Below are 21388 nucleotides of genomic sequence, written 5' to 3' on the forward strand. Positions count from 1 at the left end.
CATACTGACTGAGAGTTGTGAGGCTGCCAATTCCTCAATGACCTGCTTCAAAATGTTAAATGAAATATCAACTATTCTAGAACATATCACATTATTTGATCAGGGAATCGCTTCCATTTTATTCCTGTTCCAGTCCACAAACCAGCTGAACAATCTCCAGTGCATATGGCTTAACTAACCTCTCCAATAGTGTGGAGTTTCTTTTGTTTGGAAATCTGGTAAGCACCTTAATAGGATGCTTCAAGAGAAGGTTTTTGTGAAATGGCAAATCCAAGTTTTAAAAGTGTTCCAACTTTTTCAAATTCAGTTTTCTTTGCATGAAAAACAACCCACATCTTTAGATGCATTTTCAGGAGGAACAGATGTGAGGTGCTCTTTCAGTTTTGCTGGGTTCATTCTTCCATTTGTAAGCATTTTCCCACACAATAAACACTGGCTTTTGTGGCTCATCACATCCTTTGATGCAAATGAAACCACTTGTTTCCGTCATACTTTTTTACGACATTTCAACTTAAATTAGGTCTGCAAAAAAATATAAATAGTAAAATAAGACGGGCCTTACAAAGTTTTAAGACTTTTGATGGCTTTTAGATACTCTGAAAGATGCAATGATTATAGCTGTAGCTCAGGCGTGGTGTCCTTCCTGGAATTTGACTATTGTTGCGCATGGAATTGCATGGTATTACATAAGACCCCGTGGCCTTACGAAGAGATAACAATTCGCATTTCAACTGTCCAGTTTTACAAAACTTTAACAAACAATAAAAGTGACTCACCTGCTTTGACACATTGATCAACAAGCAGTTGTAGATGGGGAATAATGCAGAGTAACGTAGATGTCTGGGTCACAAATGCGAGGACATGCAACTTCAGCATGCAGGGCTGCCCAATAGTTGGCCAGGTGCATTACACGAGTGTCTGCATACAGAAAGACTGTAATCATATTGGATCTGGAAGCAGATCTAACAACTACCATGTTTTTGAAGTAGTGATGAGCGTGCCATAAATGATATTTTGAGATATTTGTAACAACTTGTAATGTGATATGAAAATATCTTTTGTTTCTATTGGTAACAAAGTCACTGGTACTGTTAATACTACTTTGGTTTGTTGCCTACATTCATAATTGAAGGAAATGCTAAATTTCAGTTAGAGGTTAGTGAAAATGAAGATGTAAATTTTTTTCCCATCCATGTTGACAGACGCCCACGTAATCTCTCTGTGGATCCCAGGAAGAGAACCCTGATTTAGATAATAACATGCTGAACTGATCAGCAAATTTGTGGGTGACACCAAGACTGGGAACAGCAAGAGAGACTATCAATGCTTACAGTGGAATTTGGACTAGATGAGAAAATTGGCTGTAAAATGACAGATGGAATTTAATGCAGACAAGTGTGAGGTGTTGTACCTTGACATTACGAAGCAGAGTAGGCCATGCAGTGAATGGTGGGGGACTGAGGTGTATGGTAGAACAAGGGGATCCTTGAAAACAACATCACAGGTAGATAGGATCATGTTGGGATGTTATACTGAAGTTGTGTAAGACTTTAATGAGTTTGAATTTGGAGTATCGTGTGCAGTTCTGATCACCTACCTACTGAAAAGATACCAATAAGCTTGAAGAGAAAATTTTACAAGGATGTTGTCGGTTCCTGAGGACCTTTGTGACAGGAAAATGTTGAATAGTTTAGGACTTCATTTTCTGGAGTGCGGAGAATAAGGGGTTATGCAAAACTATGAAGGTTATAGATGGGGTAAATAGATGCAGGCTTTTCCCCTGAGGCTGCGTTACACAGGACCTAAAGCTCGTAAGTTTAGGCTGAAAGATAAAGTATTTAGTGGGAACTTCAGGGGAAACTTCTTCGCTGTGAATGTGGAATGAGCTGCCAGACAAGGTTATGGATGCAACTCTAATTGCAAATTTTTAAGAGATGTTTGGATGGGTATGTGGCTGAGAGTAGGATGGAGAGGTATGTTGTAGGTGGAGTTAGATGGGGCAAGGAAGAAAAACAAATTGCCATGGACTGGATGAACTGAACAGCCTGTTCCTGTGCTGCAGTGCCCTATGACTAATTCTAAATCCATGCCAGTGTATTTCTCGCAATACCATGTGCTTTAATTTTGCTTGTTAATTTTTTAAGTTGGGTAAAATTAAAGGCCTTCTGAAAATCCAAATACACCACACTAACTGGTTTTTCCTTCTCTATTCTATCAGTTACATTAAAAGTGTGCCAAATTCTAAAAGCTTTCCACTGCTAAGACTGAAGGTTTTTTGTTTTTTTTACAGCAAAAAAATATCTGCATATTTTGAACACAGTAATGCAAATATATCAGTGCATCCACTGGCAAAATTACCTAATTGTAAAAGCTACGATCATTATTGTTCAGTATCTGAGCAAAGTTAGAATTCGATCAACTTTTGGCAAAGTGCAAAATGCGAAGTTTCTCATTAATCTAAGTTTATTATCTCATTAATTTAAATGTTTGCAGGAAGATAAAATGAATATGATTACTGGTGAGTCATTTGGAAATGATTCATGGAAGATGCCTTCTAATGTGAAATTGGAAGTATCGCCAGCAACATCTGACTTGGTGCAAGATCAAAGTTGCCTTCAGCTCACTCTGGGAGAGTTCTTTAGTGAAAGATCAGAGGCTCTTGGATGTCTTGGGGAAAAAAACAGTGACATAAAACGGGTTAGTTCCATATTCAACTGCTACAATTGCCATTAATTCTAGTTTTATTTCTCTTTTTCTTTCTCAATCTTTTTTATTAAGTTTCGAATTGATAAACATAACAATGATAATGGTACAAAGAGATCGGGATTACATTAATAACGGTTAACGTATACAGACACAGACTCAGAGTAATATATGTAATTTAATTTAAGCCTCCCAATCTCTTAATAACTGAACATGAAAAAGATTCAAAAAAATTTTTACGAAGTCCCCTTACACTTTAAAAAACAACAGCAAAAAAAAACCAAAACACAACAAAACAAAGGCTGGGCAGCCATGTTTCATCGCTTAAAATCATTACTTGTCATTAACTCCACTCCTCCATACAAAAAAGTTATTGAAAAGGATTCGGAAAAGGTCAGCTTACATCATATGAAAATGTTGAATAAATGGTCTCCAAGTTTCTTCAAATTTAACTGAAGAGGATGGTTAGTACCCCTCTTAATTTAAACATGTTATAGTTTGGGAAAACCATTGAAATGTAGTAGGGGGATTAGAATCTTTCCATTTAAATAAAATGGATCTGCTGGTTGTTAATGTAACAAATGCAATCAAACGGCAAGCTGAAGGGGATAAATGACTAGAGTCCATCACTGGTAATCCAAAAATTGTAGTGATAGGATGAGGTTGTAAATCAATATGCAGAACTAATGAAATAATATCAAAAATGTCTTTCCAATATTTTTCCAAAAGAGGGCAAGACCAGAACATATGTGTCAAGGAAGCAACCTCAGAATTACATCTGTCACAGATAGGATTTATATGGCAATAAAAACGAGCTAACTTATCCTTAGATATATGGGCCCTATGAACCACCTTAAATTGTATCAAAGCATGTCCAGCACACATTGAAGAGGTGTTAACTAGTTGGAGAATTTTCTCCCATTTCTCTATAGGTAAAGATACCTGAAGTTCTCTTTCCCATTCATTCTTAATTTTATCAGATATTCTTAATTTTATCAGATGTAACTAGACGTATTTTTGTAAATAAATCATAAATAATTGCTATTAAACTCTTCTGATAGGGGTTTAAACCTAAATTTTTTTCTGTAATTTCAGTTTGATGCAGTATCGGAAAAGTAGGTAAAATAACATTCAAAAAGTTTCTGATCTGTAAATACCTGAAAAAATGTGATCTAGGCAAATTATATTTATTGGACAACTTCAAAAGTCATGAGACAATTATCCATAAATAAATCACGAAAACATGTTATTCCCTTCCTTTTCCTTTTTAAAATAAAAGCTTGATCAGTCCTGGATGGTTGGAAGAAAAAATTGGATATAATTGGACTTGATAGGGTAAATTTATTCAATCCAAAAAATTTACGAAATTGAAACCATATTCGTATTGTATGTTTAGTTTTTGGATTAATCATTTGTTTATTCAGTTTAGTAAGTGCAAAGGGAAGCGAACCCCCTAAAATAGAAGCCAATGAGAACCCCTGTACAGACTCGTACTTGAGGTTTGCCCATCGTGAACATAGAATTTCATCCAAATCTTGTGTCCAGAATGTTAGATATTGGATATTAATTGCCCAATAATAGAATCTAAAGTTCAGCAATGCCAAACTGCCATACTTTATTGATTTCTGTAAGTATTTCTTACTTAACCTAGGATTTTTATTCTGCCATATGTATGAAGAAATTTTAGAATCAATAGTATCAAAAAAGGATTGAGAGATGAAGATTAGTACCGTCTGAAATAGATTCAGAAATTTAGGTAAAATAATCATCTTAATAGCATTAATTCAACCAATCAATGATAAGGACAATGGGGACTGTTTAGTAGGCAGTTGTTTAACATGATCAATTAAGGGTAAAAAGTTAACTTTAAATAGATCCTTATGCATCTTAGTAACTTTAACACCCAAATAAGTAAAATAATCGGTAACCAGTCTAAATGGTGATTGTCTATAGATTGGAACTTGAATATTTAATGGGAAAAGCACACTCTTATTAAGATTCAATTTATAACCAGAAAAGTCATATTACTGCAGGCAGGAGGAAATCTGCAGATGCTGGAATTTCAAGCAACACACAAAAGTTGCTGGTGAATGCAGCAGGCCAGGCAGCATCTATAGGAAGAGGTACAGTCGATGTTTTGGGCCGAGACCCTTTGTCAGGACGAACTGAAAGAAGAGCTAGTAAGAGATTTGGAAGTGGGAGGGGGATGGGGAGATCCAAAATGCTAGGAGAAGACAGGAGGGGGAGGGATGGAGCCAAGAGCTGGACAGGTGATTGGCAAAAGGGATATGAGAGGATCATGGGACAGGAGGTCTGGGAGAAAGAAAGGGGGGGGGAGCCCAGAGGATGGGCAATAACAGATGGGGGACAAGGGGGAGGTGTGGCATTAACGGAAGTTAGAGAAATCAATGTTCATGTCATCAGGTTGGAGACTACCCAGACAGAATATAAGGTGGTGTTCCTCTAACCTGAGTGTGGCTTCATCTTTACAGTAGAGGAGGCTGTGGATAGACACATCGGAATGGGACGTGGAATTAAAATGTGTGGCCACTGGGAGATTCTGCTTCCTCTGGCGGACAGAGCGTAGGTGTTCAGAAAAGCAGTCTCCCAGTCTGCGTCGGGTCTCGCCAATATATAGAAGGCCGCATTGGGAGCACCGGACGCAGTATATCACCCCAGCCGACTCACAGGTGAAGGGTCGCCTCACCTGGAAGGACTGTCTGGGGCCCTGAATGGTGGTGAGGGAGGAAGTGTAAGGGCATGTGTAGCACTTGTTCCCCTTACAAGGATAAGTGCCGGGAGGAGTGACCTAACCAGTTCCCCTCTACCACCACTCTGCTCGTCTAGCGGAATTAGTCCTTACTTTTAATAATTTCTCCTTTGACTCCTCCCACTTCCACCAAACTAAAGGTGTAGCCATGGGCACCCCTATGGGTCCCAGCTATGCTTGCCTTTTTGTTGGCTTTGTGGAACAATCCATGTTCCAAACCTATACTGATATCTGTCAACACACATCAAAGTTGCTGGTGAACGCAGCAGGCCAGGCAGCATCCCTAGGAAGAGGTACAGTCGATGTTTCAGGCCGAGACCCTTCGTTAGTCCTGACGAAGGGTCTCGGCCTGAAACATCGACTGTACCTCTTCCTAGAGATGCTGCCTGGCCTGCTGCGTTCACCAGCAACTTTGATGTGTGTTGCTTGAATTTCCAGCATCTGCAGAATTCCTCGTGTTTGCTGGTATCCATCCCCCACTTTTCCTTTGCTACATCGACGACTGCATTGGCGCTGCTTCCTGCAGGCATGCTGAGCTCATTGACTTCATTAACTTTGCCTCCAAGTTTCACCCTGCCCTCAAGTTTACCTGGTCCATTTCTGACACCTCCCTCCCCTTTCTAGATCTTTGTATCTCTACCTCTGGAGACAGCTTATCTACTGATGTCCAATATAAGCCAACGGACTCTCACAGCTATCTGGACTATTCCTTTTCTCACCCTGTTTCTTGCAAAAATGCCATCCCCTTCTCGCAATTCCTCCGTCCTCCGCCGCATCTGCTCTCAGGATGAGGCTTTTCATTCCAGGACGAGGGAGATGTCTTCCTTTTTTAAACAAAGGGGCTTCCCTTCCTCCACCATCAACTCTGCTCTCAAATGCATCTCTTCCATTTCAGGTACATCTGCTCTCACCCCATCCTCCCGCCGCCCTACTAGGAATAGGGTTCCCCTTGTCCTCACCTACCACCCCACCAGCCTCCGGGTCCAACATATAATTGTCTGTAACTTCCGCCACCTCCAGTGGGATCCCACCACCAAGCACATCTTCCCCTCCCCCCCCTTCTCTCTGCTTTCCACAGGGATCGCTCCCTACGCGACTCCCTTATCCATTCGTCCCTCCACCCCTCCCGGCACTTATCCTTGTAAGCGGAACAAGTGCTACACATGCCCTTACACTTCCTCCCTCACCACCATTCAGGGCCCCAGACAGTCCTTCCAGGTGAGGCGACACTTCACCCGTGAGTCGACCGGGGTGATATACTGCGTCTGGTGCTCCTGATGTGGCCTTCTATATATTGGTGAGACCTGACACAGACTGGGAGACCGTTTCGCTGAACACCTACGCTCTGTCCGCCAGAGAAAGCAGGATCTCCTAGTGGCTACACATTTTAATTCCACGTCCCATTCCAATTCTGACATGTCTATCCACGGCCTCCTCTACTGTAAAGATGAAGCCACACTCAGGTTGGAGGAACAACACCTTATATTCCCTCTGGGTAGCCTCCAACCTGATGGCATGAACATTGACTTCTCTAACTTCCACTAATGCCCCACCTCCCCCTCATACCCCATCCGTTATTGCCCATCCTCTGGGCTTCCCCCCTCCCCCTTTTGTTTCTCCCTCGGCCTCCCGTCCCATGATCCTCTCATATCCCTTTTGCCAATCAGCTGTCCAGCTCTTGGCTCCATCCCTCCCCCTCCTGTCTTCTCCTATCATTTTGGATCTCCCCCTCCCACTTCCAAATCTCTTACTAGCTCTTCTTTCAGTTCGTCCTGACGAAGGGTCTCGACCCGAAATGTTAACTGTACCTCTTCCTAGAGATGCTGCCTGGCCTGCTGCGTTCACCAGCAACTTTTATGTGTGTTGCATATTACTGCAGGGATGGATTTCTCTGGGTTAGCGATATATAGTAACAGGTCATCTGCATATAGTGATACCTTATGCGTCCCATTTCCACGAATAATGCCAAATATATTGGGTGAATCATGAAGAGCGATGCTGTCTAAGTTGCATGCCATCTTGGTCAATGTCTCCCATCCACTACATAATATACTGGGTGGGCACAGGAGTACATTCAGCCAGAGACTCATTCCTCTAAGATGCAGCACAGAGCGTCATAGGAAGTCATTCCTGCCTGTGGCCATCAAACTTTACAGCTCCTCCCTTGGAGGGTCAGTCACCCTGAGTCAATAGGCTGGTCCTGGACTTATTTCATAATTTACTGGCATAATTTACATATTACTATTTATTATTTATGGTGCAACTGTAACGAAAACCAGTTTCCCCCGGGATCAATAAAGTATGACTATGACTATGATTGCCAAGGGCTCCAAGGCAATGTCATACAGTAAAGGGCTTAAAGGACAGCCCTGTCTAGTACCTCGAAAAAGCTTAACAAAGGGGGATCTCTGATTATTGGTAAGTACAGAAGCCAAAGGTATATATATGATATGTCAATTTAATCCACGATATGAATTTCGGGCTAAAGTTAAATTTCTCAAAAATGTTAAATAAATATTTCCATTCAACTCTATCAAACGCCTTCTCGGCGTCAAGCAAAATAACACATTCTGGAGTTTGAGATGAAGAAGTATATACAATGTTCATTAACCTCCTAACATTAAAATACGAGTAATGATTTTTAATAAACCCTCTCTGGTCGTCAGAGACAATTTGTGGCAATATATTTTCCAATCTAATAGCTAATATTTTGGAAAAAATCTTGGAGTCCACATTGAACAAGGATATAGGTCTATATGAAGCACATTCAGTAGGGTCGTTATCTTTTTTAGGAATTAAAGAAATAGATGCTTCATCAAAGCATTGTGGTAATTTCTCTACAAATAAGATTCTACATAACCAAGGAGAAAGTAGATTTGAAAAAAGATTTTAAAAATTCTACTGTATACCCATCCAGACTGGGTGCTTTACCAGAATTCATCGAATAAATTGCTTTCTTTATTTCTTCTTCCGTAATGGGTCCGTCTCGTGCTAAACATTCATTAAGTGGTAATTTCGGAATATTAAATTTCCTTAAAAATTCATGCGTTATGGTAGAATTGTCAGGAAATTCTGATTGGTATAAAGAGGTATAGAATTCTTGAAAAGATTTATTAATTTCATGGTCAACCGTCAAAATACCATCCAGTTTACGAACTTTAATAATCTGACGGTTAGCCGAAGCAGTTTTCAATTGGTTGGGCAGTAATTTACCCGATTTATTACCATGTAATTATATAAAATTGACTCTTAGTTTTAAGTAATTGATTTTCAGTTGGGGATGTTAATAACAAACTGTTGCATCTGAAGTTCAACTCTCTTTTTAGAAAACTCCAGATTAGGAGCAGCTGAATATTTTTTATCAATTTCTTTAATCTTATCAACCAATGTACGTGTTTTATTATTAATTCATTTTTTCAATCCAGCAGAATATGAAATAATTTGCTCATGGATATATACTTTAAAAGTATCCCATAATCTCACTGGAAATTTCTTCCGTAAAGTTAGTTGAAAAGAAAAAGGCAATCTGTTCTTTAATAAAGTTAACAAAGTTTAAATCCTGAAGCAGAGTAGAATTGTACCGCCATTGTCTAGCCCTGAAAGTTACATCAGTTAATTTGATTGATAGTTTTGAGGGCGCATGATCAGAGACGACATTTGCATCGTACTCACAGGCAGTAACAGACGAAACTAATCGAGAGTGGATTTAAAAAAAAAAGGTTATCAATTCTAGAGTAATTATGATATACATGAGAAAAGAGTGAGAACTCTTTATCGTTAGGATCTTAAAACCACCAAACTTCTAAAATTCCGGAGGCAACTAAAAAGGAATTAATAAGAATAGCAGTTTTGTTTGGAAGTACCTGATTGGGCACAGACTTGTCCATCAACCGATTCAGGCAACAGTTAAAATCTCAGCCCGTTATCAACAGATATTCATTTAAATTAGGAAGAGATGCAAATAAATGCTTAAAGAATTCAGGATAGTCAGTATTTGGTGCATAGATATTAACCATGACAACTTTTTAAGTTATAAAGTAAACCAATAATTAACAGAAATCTACCATTCAGGTCTGAGATTGTTTCATAGTGAACAGATGAAATTGAAGAGACTATAAAAATGGACTCCTTACACCTTAGCCTATGAGTTGGAATGAAATTGTTAGTTTTTCCAAAACCAAAAAAAATGCTGATTATCCTCCTTCCTCACATGACTTTCCTGGGCAAAGATAATTTGAGCATTCAATCTATGAAAAACTTTAAAAATCTTCTTCTATTTAATCGAATGATTCAAACCATTCATATTCCATGAAACAAAGTTAATAATATCCATTTTACTTGAATAAGCCATATGGTATGCAAAGGGTTAACCTTACTGCATAGGAAATTGATGAATCAGGAAGAGGGAAAAAGGTTTAAAGGGGAAACAGAAGTTACGACAATTCAGACATATTTGTAGTTTCAGATCAGCCCAGGTGAAAAAAAACTAAACTAAAAATAGCCCCACCCACCACCCACAAAAGACTTCTCTTGGGGCACTAGATGGAGTAAGTTGCATTTTGGCTTTGCTCTGTTCATTTTTCAATCTTTTTACCACCCTTTTACTATCTATATTGAAGTGTTTATAGCACTTTTATATGCTTGGACCTTGGTTTTTAATCGCTGGAAATGGATACCAGAGGGAAAAAGGCATCAGCCGAAAGCAAGGAAGCGGGTAATGGAAATGGAAGGAGGGAAGGTGATCCTAAACAGTCTCAGCTCACTTTGGAGGCTATGTCGAAGCTCCTGGATGATAAATTCGATAAAAGATTTTCTACTTTGGAAGTATTGTTAAAGGAGATCAAAGGTAGACTGGGAGCACTTAAGCGTGAGAGTGAAAAACAACAACAACAAATTTCCGAACTCGATGAAGCTGGTAGACAGAGAGATCATAGACTGGATTTGTTGGAAAAGAAATTCACTTCGACCACTCAAACATTGGAACAGTATAAAGTCAAGATTATTGACCTGGAAAGTCGCAGTCGTAGACAGAATTTGCGAATAACAGGACTCCGTGAAGACACTGACTGGTGACCTTACTAAATTCTTTTCTCAATTTTTAATGGATGTGTTTGGCTCTGAAGTTTTTTCTACTCCCCCTATACTTGACCGTGTTCATCGGACTTTAAGAGCAAAACCTCCTAAAGAGTTGAAGCCTCGACCTGTTATACTCCAATTCCACTATGTGCATAGCAAGGAGCATTTAATTTGAATTGCCCGTCGGAAAGGGGTTATTGAACACGGAGACCTCAAGTTTTGTCTACAGTACTGAGGTAATGCGAGAAAGATCGCTTTTTAAAGCAGTGATGTCCGAGCTCTATCAAAGAAAGTTCCAACCAACTCTGCTATTTCCAGTTCGCCTAGGGGTTGTTCTGCCTGTTAAATCACGTAAATGGTTTAAATCCGTGGATGAAGCTCATCAATTCCTTGAGGATCAACGTTTAATAAATTTACTGTTTCTTCATGTCTGTAATCATTTGCTTTATAAGTTAATAACCAGTTTATAGGTCTGGACTTAAGTTTGAAGAATTTTGCCCTTGGTTTGATAATATTCGTATTTTGTTTTGGAGTATAAATGTTTATCGTGCTTTTATGTTAAAGTTTTTTTCCTTTATTATTTTATTTTATTATTTTCAATTGTTTGTTTTTGAAAATAATTAAGAATCTGATTTGGTGGTTTTTTTCCTGAAATATTAGTAAGATTGTACTATGTTTCACTTTCCAAGATCTCACCTTTCAAAGTGTTTTGCAAACGGCTGTTTTTTCTAACATTTGTTTGGTGTTTTTTATGGCATTCTTTTCTTAATGTTTTGACTGTGGGTGGTATTTTGCATTCTTTTCAATTTTGGAGATTTGCCTTCAAGAGAGATGGGGGTAGGGGAGTTTCTAGATAGCTTTCTGGCTGTTTCTCTTTTAAGTAGAACTTTGATTACTTGGATAATTTAGGTAAACAAGACATCCTTGTGAAATAGTGGGAGGGTGTTGTCTAAATTAAAAGGACACATTTAAACACCTGTTTATATATGTTGCTAAAGATGTATTTTGGTAAAATTTCATGAAATTCAACTGCTTTAAGTTGTGTACATAGCTCAATACATCATGAAACCAGCTCTCACTGCTTCAGGAAGGTAGTCAAGTACCCTAAATATTCTTTTCTTTCCCTCCTTCCCATTGGGCAGAAGATATAGAAGACTGAAAGCACATACCACCGGTCTTAAGGACAGCTTCTATCCTGCTGTCATAATGAGTGGTTCCATTGTACAATAAACTGGGCTGTTCTCCTCACAATGTGCTTGACATAGCCTGCATCTTATTTGTATGTCTGCACTGCTGTTTTGTAACTATAGCACTTATTCTGCATTATGTTGTTGCTTTTCCTTTGTATTGAAGTGATGCAGTGATCTGTATGGGTAGCATACAAAATATTTTTTCTCTGTACTATAATACATATGACAATAATAAACCAATTTACCAAATTTCCTAGCCTTCGTTTGGATATTCCATAACATCACCAAAACACGGAACACCAGTACCTTTAATTCAACCTACTGATTTGTCAGAAATCCAGGAAGAAGGCAGACAGTTGTGCAGTGGTGACACACTTCGGTCAGGTAAAATAAAACTAAGCTTTTCTTTATGCATTTTAAAAATACTGTAATATGCATGTGATAAAATTTTTAAAATTTGGTACAAATAGGTGATAATTGTGTCCCAGGTGCATTGTGCTCTGGTTGGACTGCATTGCATGGACTCCAAGAAGAACGCACTGTGGAAGGTCATATGCAGATACACTAGAAAATACCAATGAGATTTTTGTACAAATGACCCAAGGTTACAGTGGAGGGGTTTGGTTCTTAGAAAACAATCAATATCACAATTTTTTTGTAATGCAAAGCCACATCATCTGTGCATGAATAGAATGGAAAATAACTACTTTTTCTCTAGAAATTCTGTGAGCGAATTTTATTCCTGATCTCAAGTTTTTGAATAGTGATTTGTGAATTCTGTAATGGTGATTTCTATTGCCCAATAAATAGGGCATAACAGGGACTGTCTGTGCAGAAGATTTAGAAGTAACCTAATTGAGTAATTGAAATAAGTTTTGCAAAGGGAAAAAGTTTCTTCTGGGAGGATTATTCATAACAGATAAATGTCACCTAAAATTATTCAGGAGTGATACTTAGAAACGCTTAAAAAGAAAAAGTATGGAGTTCTCACATCCAAACTACTGTTTGGAGTTGTAGATGGGTTGGTAATTTTAAAACCGTTACTTATTCAGTTACTGATATTTCTTTGATAGAGTTGATATTGAGATTAGCTATGATTTAATTCAATGGTGAACAGGATTCTGGGTCAGAGAAATTGAATCCTGTTTCAATAAAAAGCGTTCAGGAGATGAGGCTTAAGCTTTTCGATTGCTTCTTGGAAGGTAGGTAGTACTGGCAGAGCAACATTTATTATCCATGCCAAGTAGTCCTGAGACCACTTGAGAATCAAGTTGAATAACTTTCATCATTCTACCAATGTTCTTTTGGTGGATTAATTAAACACCTTGCTATTACGAAATAGATGCTGTTGCTAGACTGAATAAAGCTTGCTTAGAATAAGTATTAAAAATTCCAATACAAGGTCAAAGAGACCCAATAAGTAGCTGACCTTCAAGGTGTAGAAAGCAGGCAGACTTGAGAACTTCTGCAGCTCTAGAGATTGGACTTTTGGATATTGAGGGAAATTCAGCTGTTCTTCATTTGCATATGTATCTAATTGAGACATGTTTAACTGGCTGAAGGTTTTTGTAGTGCTAACTGTATTCTCCATTTGACTAGTGGGAAAATTACACAAAACTTGATATTAACATTAAAATGTTTTTTAAAGCATTTTTATTAAATTTAATTTGGAAACTTGAAATTGTTGACTTGTTTTAAATTGTCAAATAATCTGTTTTCACTAGGTTAATTGCTAAGTAGTTCTGTATTGCCTGATAAACAGTTCACTTGTTTACTGTTTGAAACATATGACCAACAAACAATATTGCACTGAAGCAGCTGTTTGTTCATTATTCTGTGGTTTTCTCATTTTTCATGATACGTAATGGTGCATTGAAGTATTCATTTTCATGCAGAAAATCTGGATCAAACGCTCCATGGAACTCCAACAGAGAATTCAACTACATTTCTGGTTGATAAGCAAACAGAAAATCACAGCTTGAACAAAGGACTAAGTTTAAATATGCAACAGACTGAAAGTATGGTCAGTGACGTTTGCTTTTGAGTCTTGAATAATTAACTTCGGTTTAAATCCGATAGACAATAGGTGCAGGAGTAGGCCATTTGGCCCTTCGGAGCCAGCACCGCCATTCACTGTGATCATGGCTGATCATCCACAATCAGTATCCAGTTCCTGCCTTATCCCCATAACCTTTGATTCCGCTATCTTTAAGAGCTCTATCCATCTCTTTCTCGAAAGCATCCAGAGACTTGGCCTCCACAGCCTTCTGGGGCAAAGCATTCCATATATCCACCACTCTCTGGGTGAAGAAGTTTTTCCTCAACTCCATTCTAAATGGCTTACCCCTTATTCTTAAACTGTGGCTTCTGGTTCTGGACTCACCCATCAGCGGGAACATGCTTCCTGCCTCTAGCGTGTCCAATCCCTTAATAATCTTATATGTTTCAATAAGATCCCCTCTCAGCCATCTAAATTCCAGAGTACACAAGCCCAGTCGCTCCAATCTTTCGAGTTATGACAGTCCCACCATCCCGGGAATTAACCTTGTGAACCTACGTTGCACTCCCTCAATAGCAAGAATGTCCTTCCTCAAGTTTGGAGACCAAAACTGCACACAGTACTCCAGGTGTGGTCTCACCAGGGCCCTGTATAGCTGCAGAAGGACCTCTTTGCTCTTATACTCAATTCCCCTTGTTATGAAGGCCAGCATGCCATTAGCTTTCTTCACGGCCTGCTGTACTTGCATGCTTGCTTTCAGTGTCTGATATACAAGAACACCTAGATCTCGTTGTACTTCCCCTTTTCCGAACTTGACTCCATTTAGATAATAATCTGCCTTCCTGTTCTTACCACCAAAGTGGATAACCTCACATTTATCCACAGTAAACTGCATCTGCCATGCATCTGCCCACTCACCCAGCCTGTCCAAGTCACCCTGCATTCTCATAACATCCTCCTCACATTTCACACTGCAACCCAGCTTTTTGCATTCAGCAAATTTGCTAATGTTACTTTTAATTCCCTCATCTAAATCATTAATATATATTGTAAACAGCTGCAGTCCCAGCACTGAACCCTGCAGTACCCCCTGGTCACCGCCGGCCATTCCTAAAGGGACCCATTAATCGCTACTCTTTGTTTTCTGTCGCTCTCCAGAAGTGGCTGCGTGACCTTGGCTTCACTAGAAGAGAGATCAAGTCAACCAGCAGGGCTGTAGCTGAGGCAGCATAGAAAGGATCAGCATGGGTGTGGACCAAGTATGTCCAGAGGGGCAGATAGTCAGACAGTGTATACATATCTTGCAAACCCTTCAGTAGTTGCATAGACACCTGAAGAGTAGACTATCTGTTGGATGGAAGTGACCAACAACTCTGATAGAGGCAGATACCAAGTTTTTAAGCTCACCAGTGGGAGGTGGTTCTTTAGCACTGCTGGCCCACCACCTCGAGGGAGTCTTGATCATAAGCGGGCCGAAACCCCTGAAGACAGGTGGCAGATCAACTGATGATCCCACTGGTGATAGCACAGGACAGTTAACATCTTAGTCCACGTGTATTTTGTAACTCTGTCAGCCAGCCAATTTTCAATCCATGTCAGTACTCTGCCCCCAATACCATGTGCCCTAATTTTGCCCACTACATCCACTGGCTCTCCCTTGTCCAGTTTCATAGTTACATCCTCAAAAGATTCCAGAAGATTAGTCAAGCACGATTTCCCTTTCATAAATCCATGCTGACTTGGACCGATCCTGTTACTGCTATCCAGATGTGTCGTAATTTCATCTTTTATAATTGACTCCAGCATCTTTCCCACCACCGACGTCAAGCTAACCGGTCTATAATTCCCTGTTTTCTCTCTCCCTCCCCTCTTGAAGAGAGGGACAACATTAGCCACCCTCCAATCCACAGGAACTGATCCTGAATCTATAGAACATTGGAAAATGATTACCAATGCGTCCACGATTTCTAAAGCCACCTCCTTAAGTACCCTGGGATGCAGGCCATCAGGTCCCAGGTACTTATCAGCCTTCAGACCCAACAGTCTATCCAACACCATTTCCTACCTAATATAAATTTCCTCCAGTTCATCCATTACCCTAGGTCCTTTGGCCACTATTATATCTGGTAGATTGTTTGTGTCTTCCCTCGTGAAGACAGATCCAAAATACCTGTTCAACTGGTCTGCCATTTCCTTGTTTCCCATAATAAATTCACCAGTTTCTGTCTTCAAGGGCCCAATTTTGGTCTTAAATATTTTTTTCCTTTTCACATACCTAAAGAAGCTTTTACTATCCTCCTTTATATTCTTGGCTAACTTACCTTCGTCATTTTTCCTCCGCGTATTGCCTTTTTAGTTACCTTCTGTTGCTCTTTAAAAGTTTCCCAATGCTCCGGCTTCCCACTCGTCTTTGCTATGTTACACTTCTTCCATTACTTCCCTTGTCAGCCACGGCCTCCCCTTACTCCCCTTAGCATCTTTCTTCCTCTTTGGAATGAACTGATCCTGCACCTTCCGCATTATTCCCAGAAACACTTGCCATTGCTGTTCCACTGTCAACCCTGCTAGGGTATTGTTCCGTTGAACCTTGGCCAGCTCCTCCCTCATAGCACCATAGTTCCCTTTGTTCAACTGTAATACTGACACTTCCGAGTTTCCCTTCTCCCTCTCAAATTGTAGATTAAAACTTATCATATTATGGTCACTACCTCCTAATGGCTCCTTTACCTCGAGGTCCCTGATCAAATCTGGTTCACTGCACAACACTAAATCTAGAATTGCGTTCTCTCTGGTAGGCTCCAGTACAAGCTGTTCTAAGAATCCATCTCGGAGGGACTCCACAAACTCCCTTTCTTGGGTCCAGTACCAACCTGATTCCTCCAGTCTTCCTGCATGTTGAAATCCCCCATAACAACTGTAGCATTACCTTTGAAACATGCCAATTTTAACTCTAGATTCAACTTACACCCTACATCCAGACTACTGTTTGGGGGTCTGTAGATAACTCCCATTAGGGTCTTTCTACCCTTAGAATTTCTCAGTTCTATCCATACTGACTCTACGTCTCTTGATTCTATGTCCCCCCTCGCAAGGGACTGAATATCATTCCTCACCAACGGACCCACCCCACCCCCTCTGCCCATCAGTCTGTCCTTTCGATAGGACGTATACCCTTGAATATTCATTTCCCGGGCCCTGTCCACTTGAAGCCATGTCTCTGTTATTCCCACAACATCATACTTACCAATTTCCAACTGTGCCTCAAGCTCATCCACTTTATTTCTTATACTCCATGCATTCATATACAATACTTTTAATTCATTACTCCCCTCACCTCCCATATCAATTCCTATTTCACTTGGCAATACTGTGTGATCCCTTCTTGAGCTTTCTGCTCTGTTGATTCTGCTGTCTTTCTTAACTTATTCCCACTTTCCCTTTATCTCCATCCTTATATTTCCAGTTTGTCCCCTCCCCCCCACTACTTAGTTTAAACACACCCGTGTTGCAGAGGCAAACCTGCCTGCCAGAATGCTAGTGCCCTGCTTAATAAGGTGCAACCCGTCTCTTTTGTACAATTCATCCTTACCCTGAAACATACCCCAATGGTCCAAGAATGTAAATTCTTGCTTCCTGCACCAGTTCCTCAGCCACACATTCAGATCCATTATCTCTCTGTTCTTGCCCACTCTAGCACGAGGAACTGGAAGCAAACCGGAGATAACCACCCTGGAAGTCCTGCTTTTCAGCCTTCTTCTGAGTTCTCTGAAGTCACGCTGTAGAATGTCTTTCCACTTCTTCCCCACGTTATTTGTGCTGACATGCATCACCACTTCCGAATGTTCACCTTCACTCTTGAGGATTCCCTGCAATGGGTCCGTGACATCTTGGATCCCGGCACCAGGGAGGCAACACACCATCCTTAAATTTCGCCTGTTGCCACAGAAACCCCTTTCTGTACCTCTCACTGTGGAGTCCCCTATTACCAAGGCTCTGCCTGATGTCTGTCTCCTCGGCTTTGCTTCAGCGCCAATTGTTGACTCGCAGACCTGACCGCCTCTCAGGCTGGCATCATCTTCTGTCCCGACAGCTTCCAAGAGGGTGAACCTTTTTACGAGAGGCACATCCCCCGGGGTCTCCTGTACTTAAAGCATCCTTTTCTTGCTCATCGTCGCCCCCCCCCCCCCCCTCTGTCTTCTGGTATCCTCGGTGTAACGACCTCCAGTGAAAACTTTAATCTGTATGGGATTGTGGATGAGTTGGTTCCACCAGTTCACAAATAATCTGCTAGATGAACTCAGCAGGTCAAGCAGCATCTATAGGGAGGTGTGGGGGGAAAGGAATTGTTGATGTTTTGGTCTGTGGGTTCCAAGGGGTGTGCAGAGGCCAATCTAAAACTTGCAGGTTCTGTCACAGGTGTGCTATGATGTGTTTGATGCAGAGTGTGGATAGATTGTGTAGTGTTATAGCTTTCAGAGAATATTATTTAGTTCAAATTGCATTGGAAATATATCTGAGAACTGTTTACTTTCTTTCTTTAGAATACACGATTGAGTTTGAATCCGAAGGTTGAAGGAACTAAACTGAACACCACAGATTCAGTCTTGAGCATAAGTACAATTGCTTCTGCTATAGCTGATGCTTCTGTAAGTGCAGATCCTGCTCAGTTGGCATCTATGATTTTGGAGCTTTCTAATAAAAACAGGAAGAAAAATATGCCTGCGGCAACTGGTAAAGAATTCAGTGCACAAGTGAAGAGCCAGAAAAGCAATGTTATTGATGTGGAGAAAAAGCCTGAAAACTCAGAGGGCAGTACGAGTGAGATTCTCAAATCTGAATTCAAGCCTTTGTCTGAATCTGTTTATAACTTAAGTTCCACTGATTTATCTGAAAGTTTGAGGAATCCTCAAAGTATGTCAAATTCATTTTCAGTGGAATTCATCAAAAATAGCACCAAAAAGCAGGAAAAGAGGAAAACAGTACACTCAAAAGAGAAGATGCAGAAACTAAACGTTGTTGAAATAGGTAATTCACAGAGATCAGTTGAAGATGAAATTGGGTTTTGTGGTCAGAATGAGCACAAAAATGAAGCCTGTGTACTTAAGACTGAAAAACCATCTGGGCCCATACATAATAGTAAGTTGATTGGCAATTCAGTGGTAAGTGGAAGTTCATGTGATAGTACGCTTTTTTCAAGTTTCGATGAAGCCCATGAAATACCATCCATGAATGACACAGCCATAAATGCAGTGAAACAAGTCAAAAAGAATAATATTTGTTTAAGGGGAAATGAATCAAGTTTGGATAAAACTGCACATAGAACAAAACCTGAAAATGGAGAACAAATGAAGCAAGTCATTGAAGAGCAGACCTCAGGAAGGATATCTGGGAGTGTGTCCAGAACATTACAAAATGTAACTGAAGGGATTATTACTTCTCAACCCTCTGCTGTTCAAGGTGTAACAACAAGTAGTTCCAAGCATTGTCCAAGTGAATCTGTGGAGCAAAGATTTGCGGAATCAACAAGTGAGACAATATATAAAGACAATACAGCAATACTTAAAACTTTTAAGCCACACTTGGAAAGAAATGTGCAAGAAATTCCAGATCTTGGCGACCAACAAAAGAGCATCAGCCCTGAGCAATCCAACTGCACTCCAGCTGCACCAAAAATCTGTAAATCTGGTGAGCTTTTAATATGTTGTGCATTAAACTTCATTTCTGATATTGACCATTATGACCAATGTATTTGGAAACCATGTCGAAGGGAACCTGTTGTGAAGTCGTGATTATTTAGGAACTGCAATAACTTCTCATAAGTGGAGTGTGTGCAATCAGAATGCATGATTTTTATTAGAGGGACAACTTTTGCATTAGAAACGGATGGTGGATTAGGCAATGGTTTTTCAAACCTGCACCAATGTTTAATATTATTATGGTTGATCCAGATTTGGCCTCTATCCTGATTTCCTGTTTTCACTCTCAATTTTCCATTCCTGTATTTTCCTTGAAAAATCAAAGAAAAACTGCAGATGCGATAAATCTGTAATCAAAGCAGAAAATGCTGGAAGCACTGAGCAGACAGGATTGCATCCCTGTAAGAAGACAGATCAGTGTATTATCCTTTTCAATTTATGCCAATATCAACAAAATCTCACAACCAAATACATCACCCCTTTTCCGCATTTCAAAGGAATCGCTCCCTTCTGTTTTTGTTTTGCTGCCACCAGCTTCCCTTAAGGCACTTCCCTTGCAATTGTAGCCTGTGCCACATCTGTCCTTTTACCTCTTCCCTTCCCACCATCCAGGTGGCCAATTCATTCTTCCTGTGATGCAGTGAATCATGTGCATAATTTCCAATCTTGTGTTTTCCATTTGTGTTCACAACATGACCCCCTGTATGTTGGAGAAATCAAACAAAGATTGTTTGACTGCTTTGTTGACTCAATTACATTCAGTCTTCACAGCTTCCTTTAGCTTCCCGTGCCCTGCCATTTTAGCTCTCCATTCACTCCCATTTTGATCTATCTGTTTGTAACTCTAACTAATGTAAACTTGAGGCACAGAACCTCATCATCCATCAGAGTAACTGGAATCACCTGGACCCCATATCATATTCTGTAACTTCGGACTGTGTTTCATTGGCCACTTCTCCTTAAAGTTATATTGGTTCAACTTTTCTTTCTCTATCGGTACAGCCTGACCAGTAAGGCATGTTGTACAGTCCTGCAGTTCAGATTTGTCATGTTTCTTTCTCAGTATTCTCTCTTAACTGGAGAGAATTTGATGACCTCCTCAAATTAACCTCACAGCAACCATGCCTTGCCCGATCAGAGGTATTCCTTTGCTGTCTCCCTGACCTTCTGAAACTTAAACTCAATTTGTTTTCTCTCATCTGCCCCCTCTTGCCCAAATATGCTGCCAGATCTACAGAGATTTTCCAGTATTTTCTGTATCTAATACCTTGACTCCTCTCTAGTTTCCATCTCTGCCTTGAATACAGTGGATTCCAGTTAATCAGGACACATCACTGCCAGTTTTAGGTATAAAAAAGACAAACTGAGTAACAAATTATGTATTTAAATGAAATATAGAGCCAACTGGAACACAACCAATACTTTGGACCCCATCACTGATGCTCGTAGTAATGCACTAATTACTGTTTGCCAATCCAAGGATACCCCAACATTGATGTAAGTCAGCTAGTCTCTTAACTATGGCAATATAATATCCAAGCCTCTGTGTGATCAGATCTTGTGCAATTACCTTCCAAGTGGCACCTAATCAAATGCCCTTTCAAAATCAGGTTTAACATCACTAGCGTATGTCGTGAAATTTGCAGTTTTGCGGTAGCAGTGCAGTGTAATACATAGTAAAAACAATAAATTATAATGAGAAGTATATAATATATTAACTAAGTAGTGCAAGGAGAGGAAAAAAATAGGTAGTGTTTATGAATTGATTGTCAATTCAGAAATCTAATGGTGGTGTTCTGACCATCTAGCCACAACCAACTACTTAAAGCACTTCAATCACAGTAGATGTAATTGTCACTGGGTGATAGTTGGTGAGGCAGCTCACCGTTTTTCTTGGGCACTGATATGATTGTCACCCTTTTGAAGTCCGTTGAAACCTCCAACTGCAGCAGTG

The 21388-nt window shown here is 40.0% G+C and overlaps 1 protein-coding gene across 11 annotated transcripts in view; it reads left to right on the top strand.

The window, feature by feature from the left end:
• The window catches only part of cep192 (centrosomal protein 192), a 228056-nt gene that overhangs the window by 77660 nt on the left and 129008 nt on the right, over positions 1-21388 (top strand). For all 11 annotated transcript variants that reach the window (XM_072258457.1, XM_072258408.1, XM_072258373.1 and 8 more), the window contains 4 exons: positions 2494-2697; positions 11997-12123; positions 13635-13762; positions 18280-19423. In XM_072258457.1, coding sequence (XP_072114558.1) covers positions 2494-2697; positions 11997-12123; positions 13635-13762; positions 18280-19423 — 1603 coding nt within the window. The remainder of the gene's footprint in view (positions 1-2493; positions 2698-11996; positions 12124-13634; positions 13763-18279; positions 19424-21388) is intronic.

The sequence above is a fragment of the Mobula birostris genome, chromosome 1 (genome assembly GCF_030028105.1).
Source record: "Mobula birostris isolate sMobBir1 chromosome 1, sMobBir1.hap1, whole genome shotgun sequence".
Classification (NCBI taxonomy): domain Eukaryota; kingdom Metazoa; phylum Chordata; class Chondrichthyes; order Myliobatiformes; family Myliobatidae; genus Mobula; species Mobula birostris.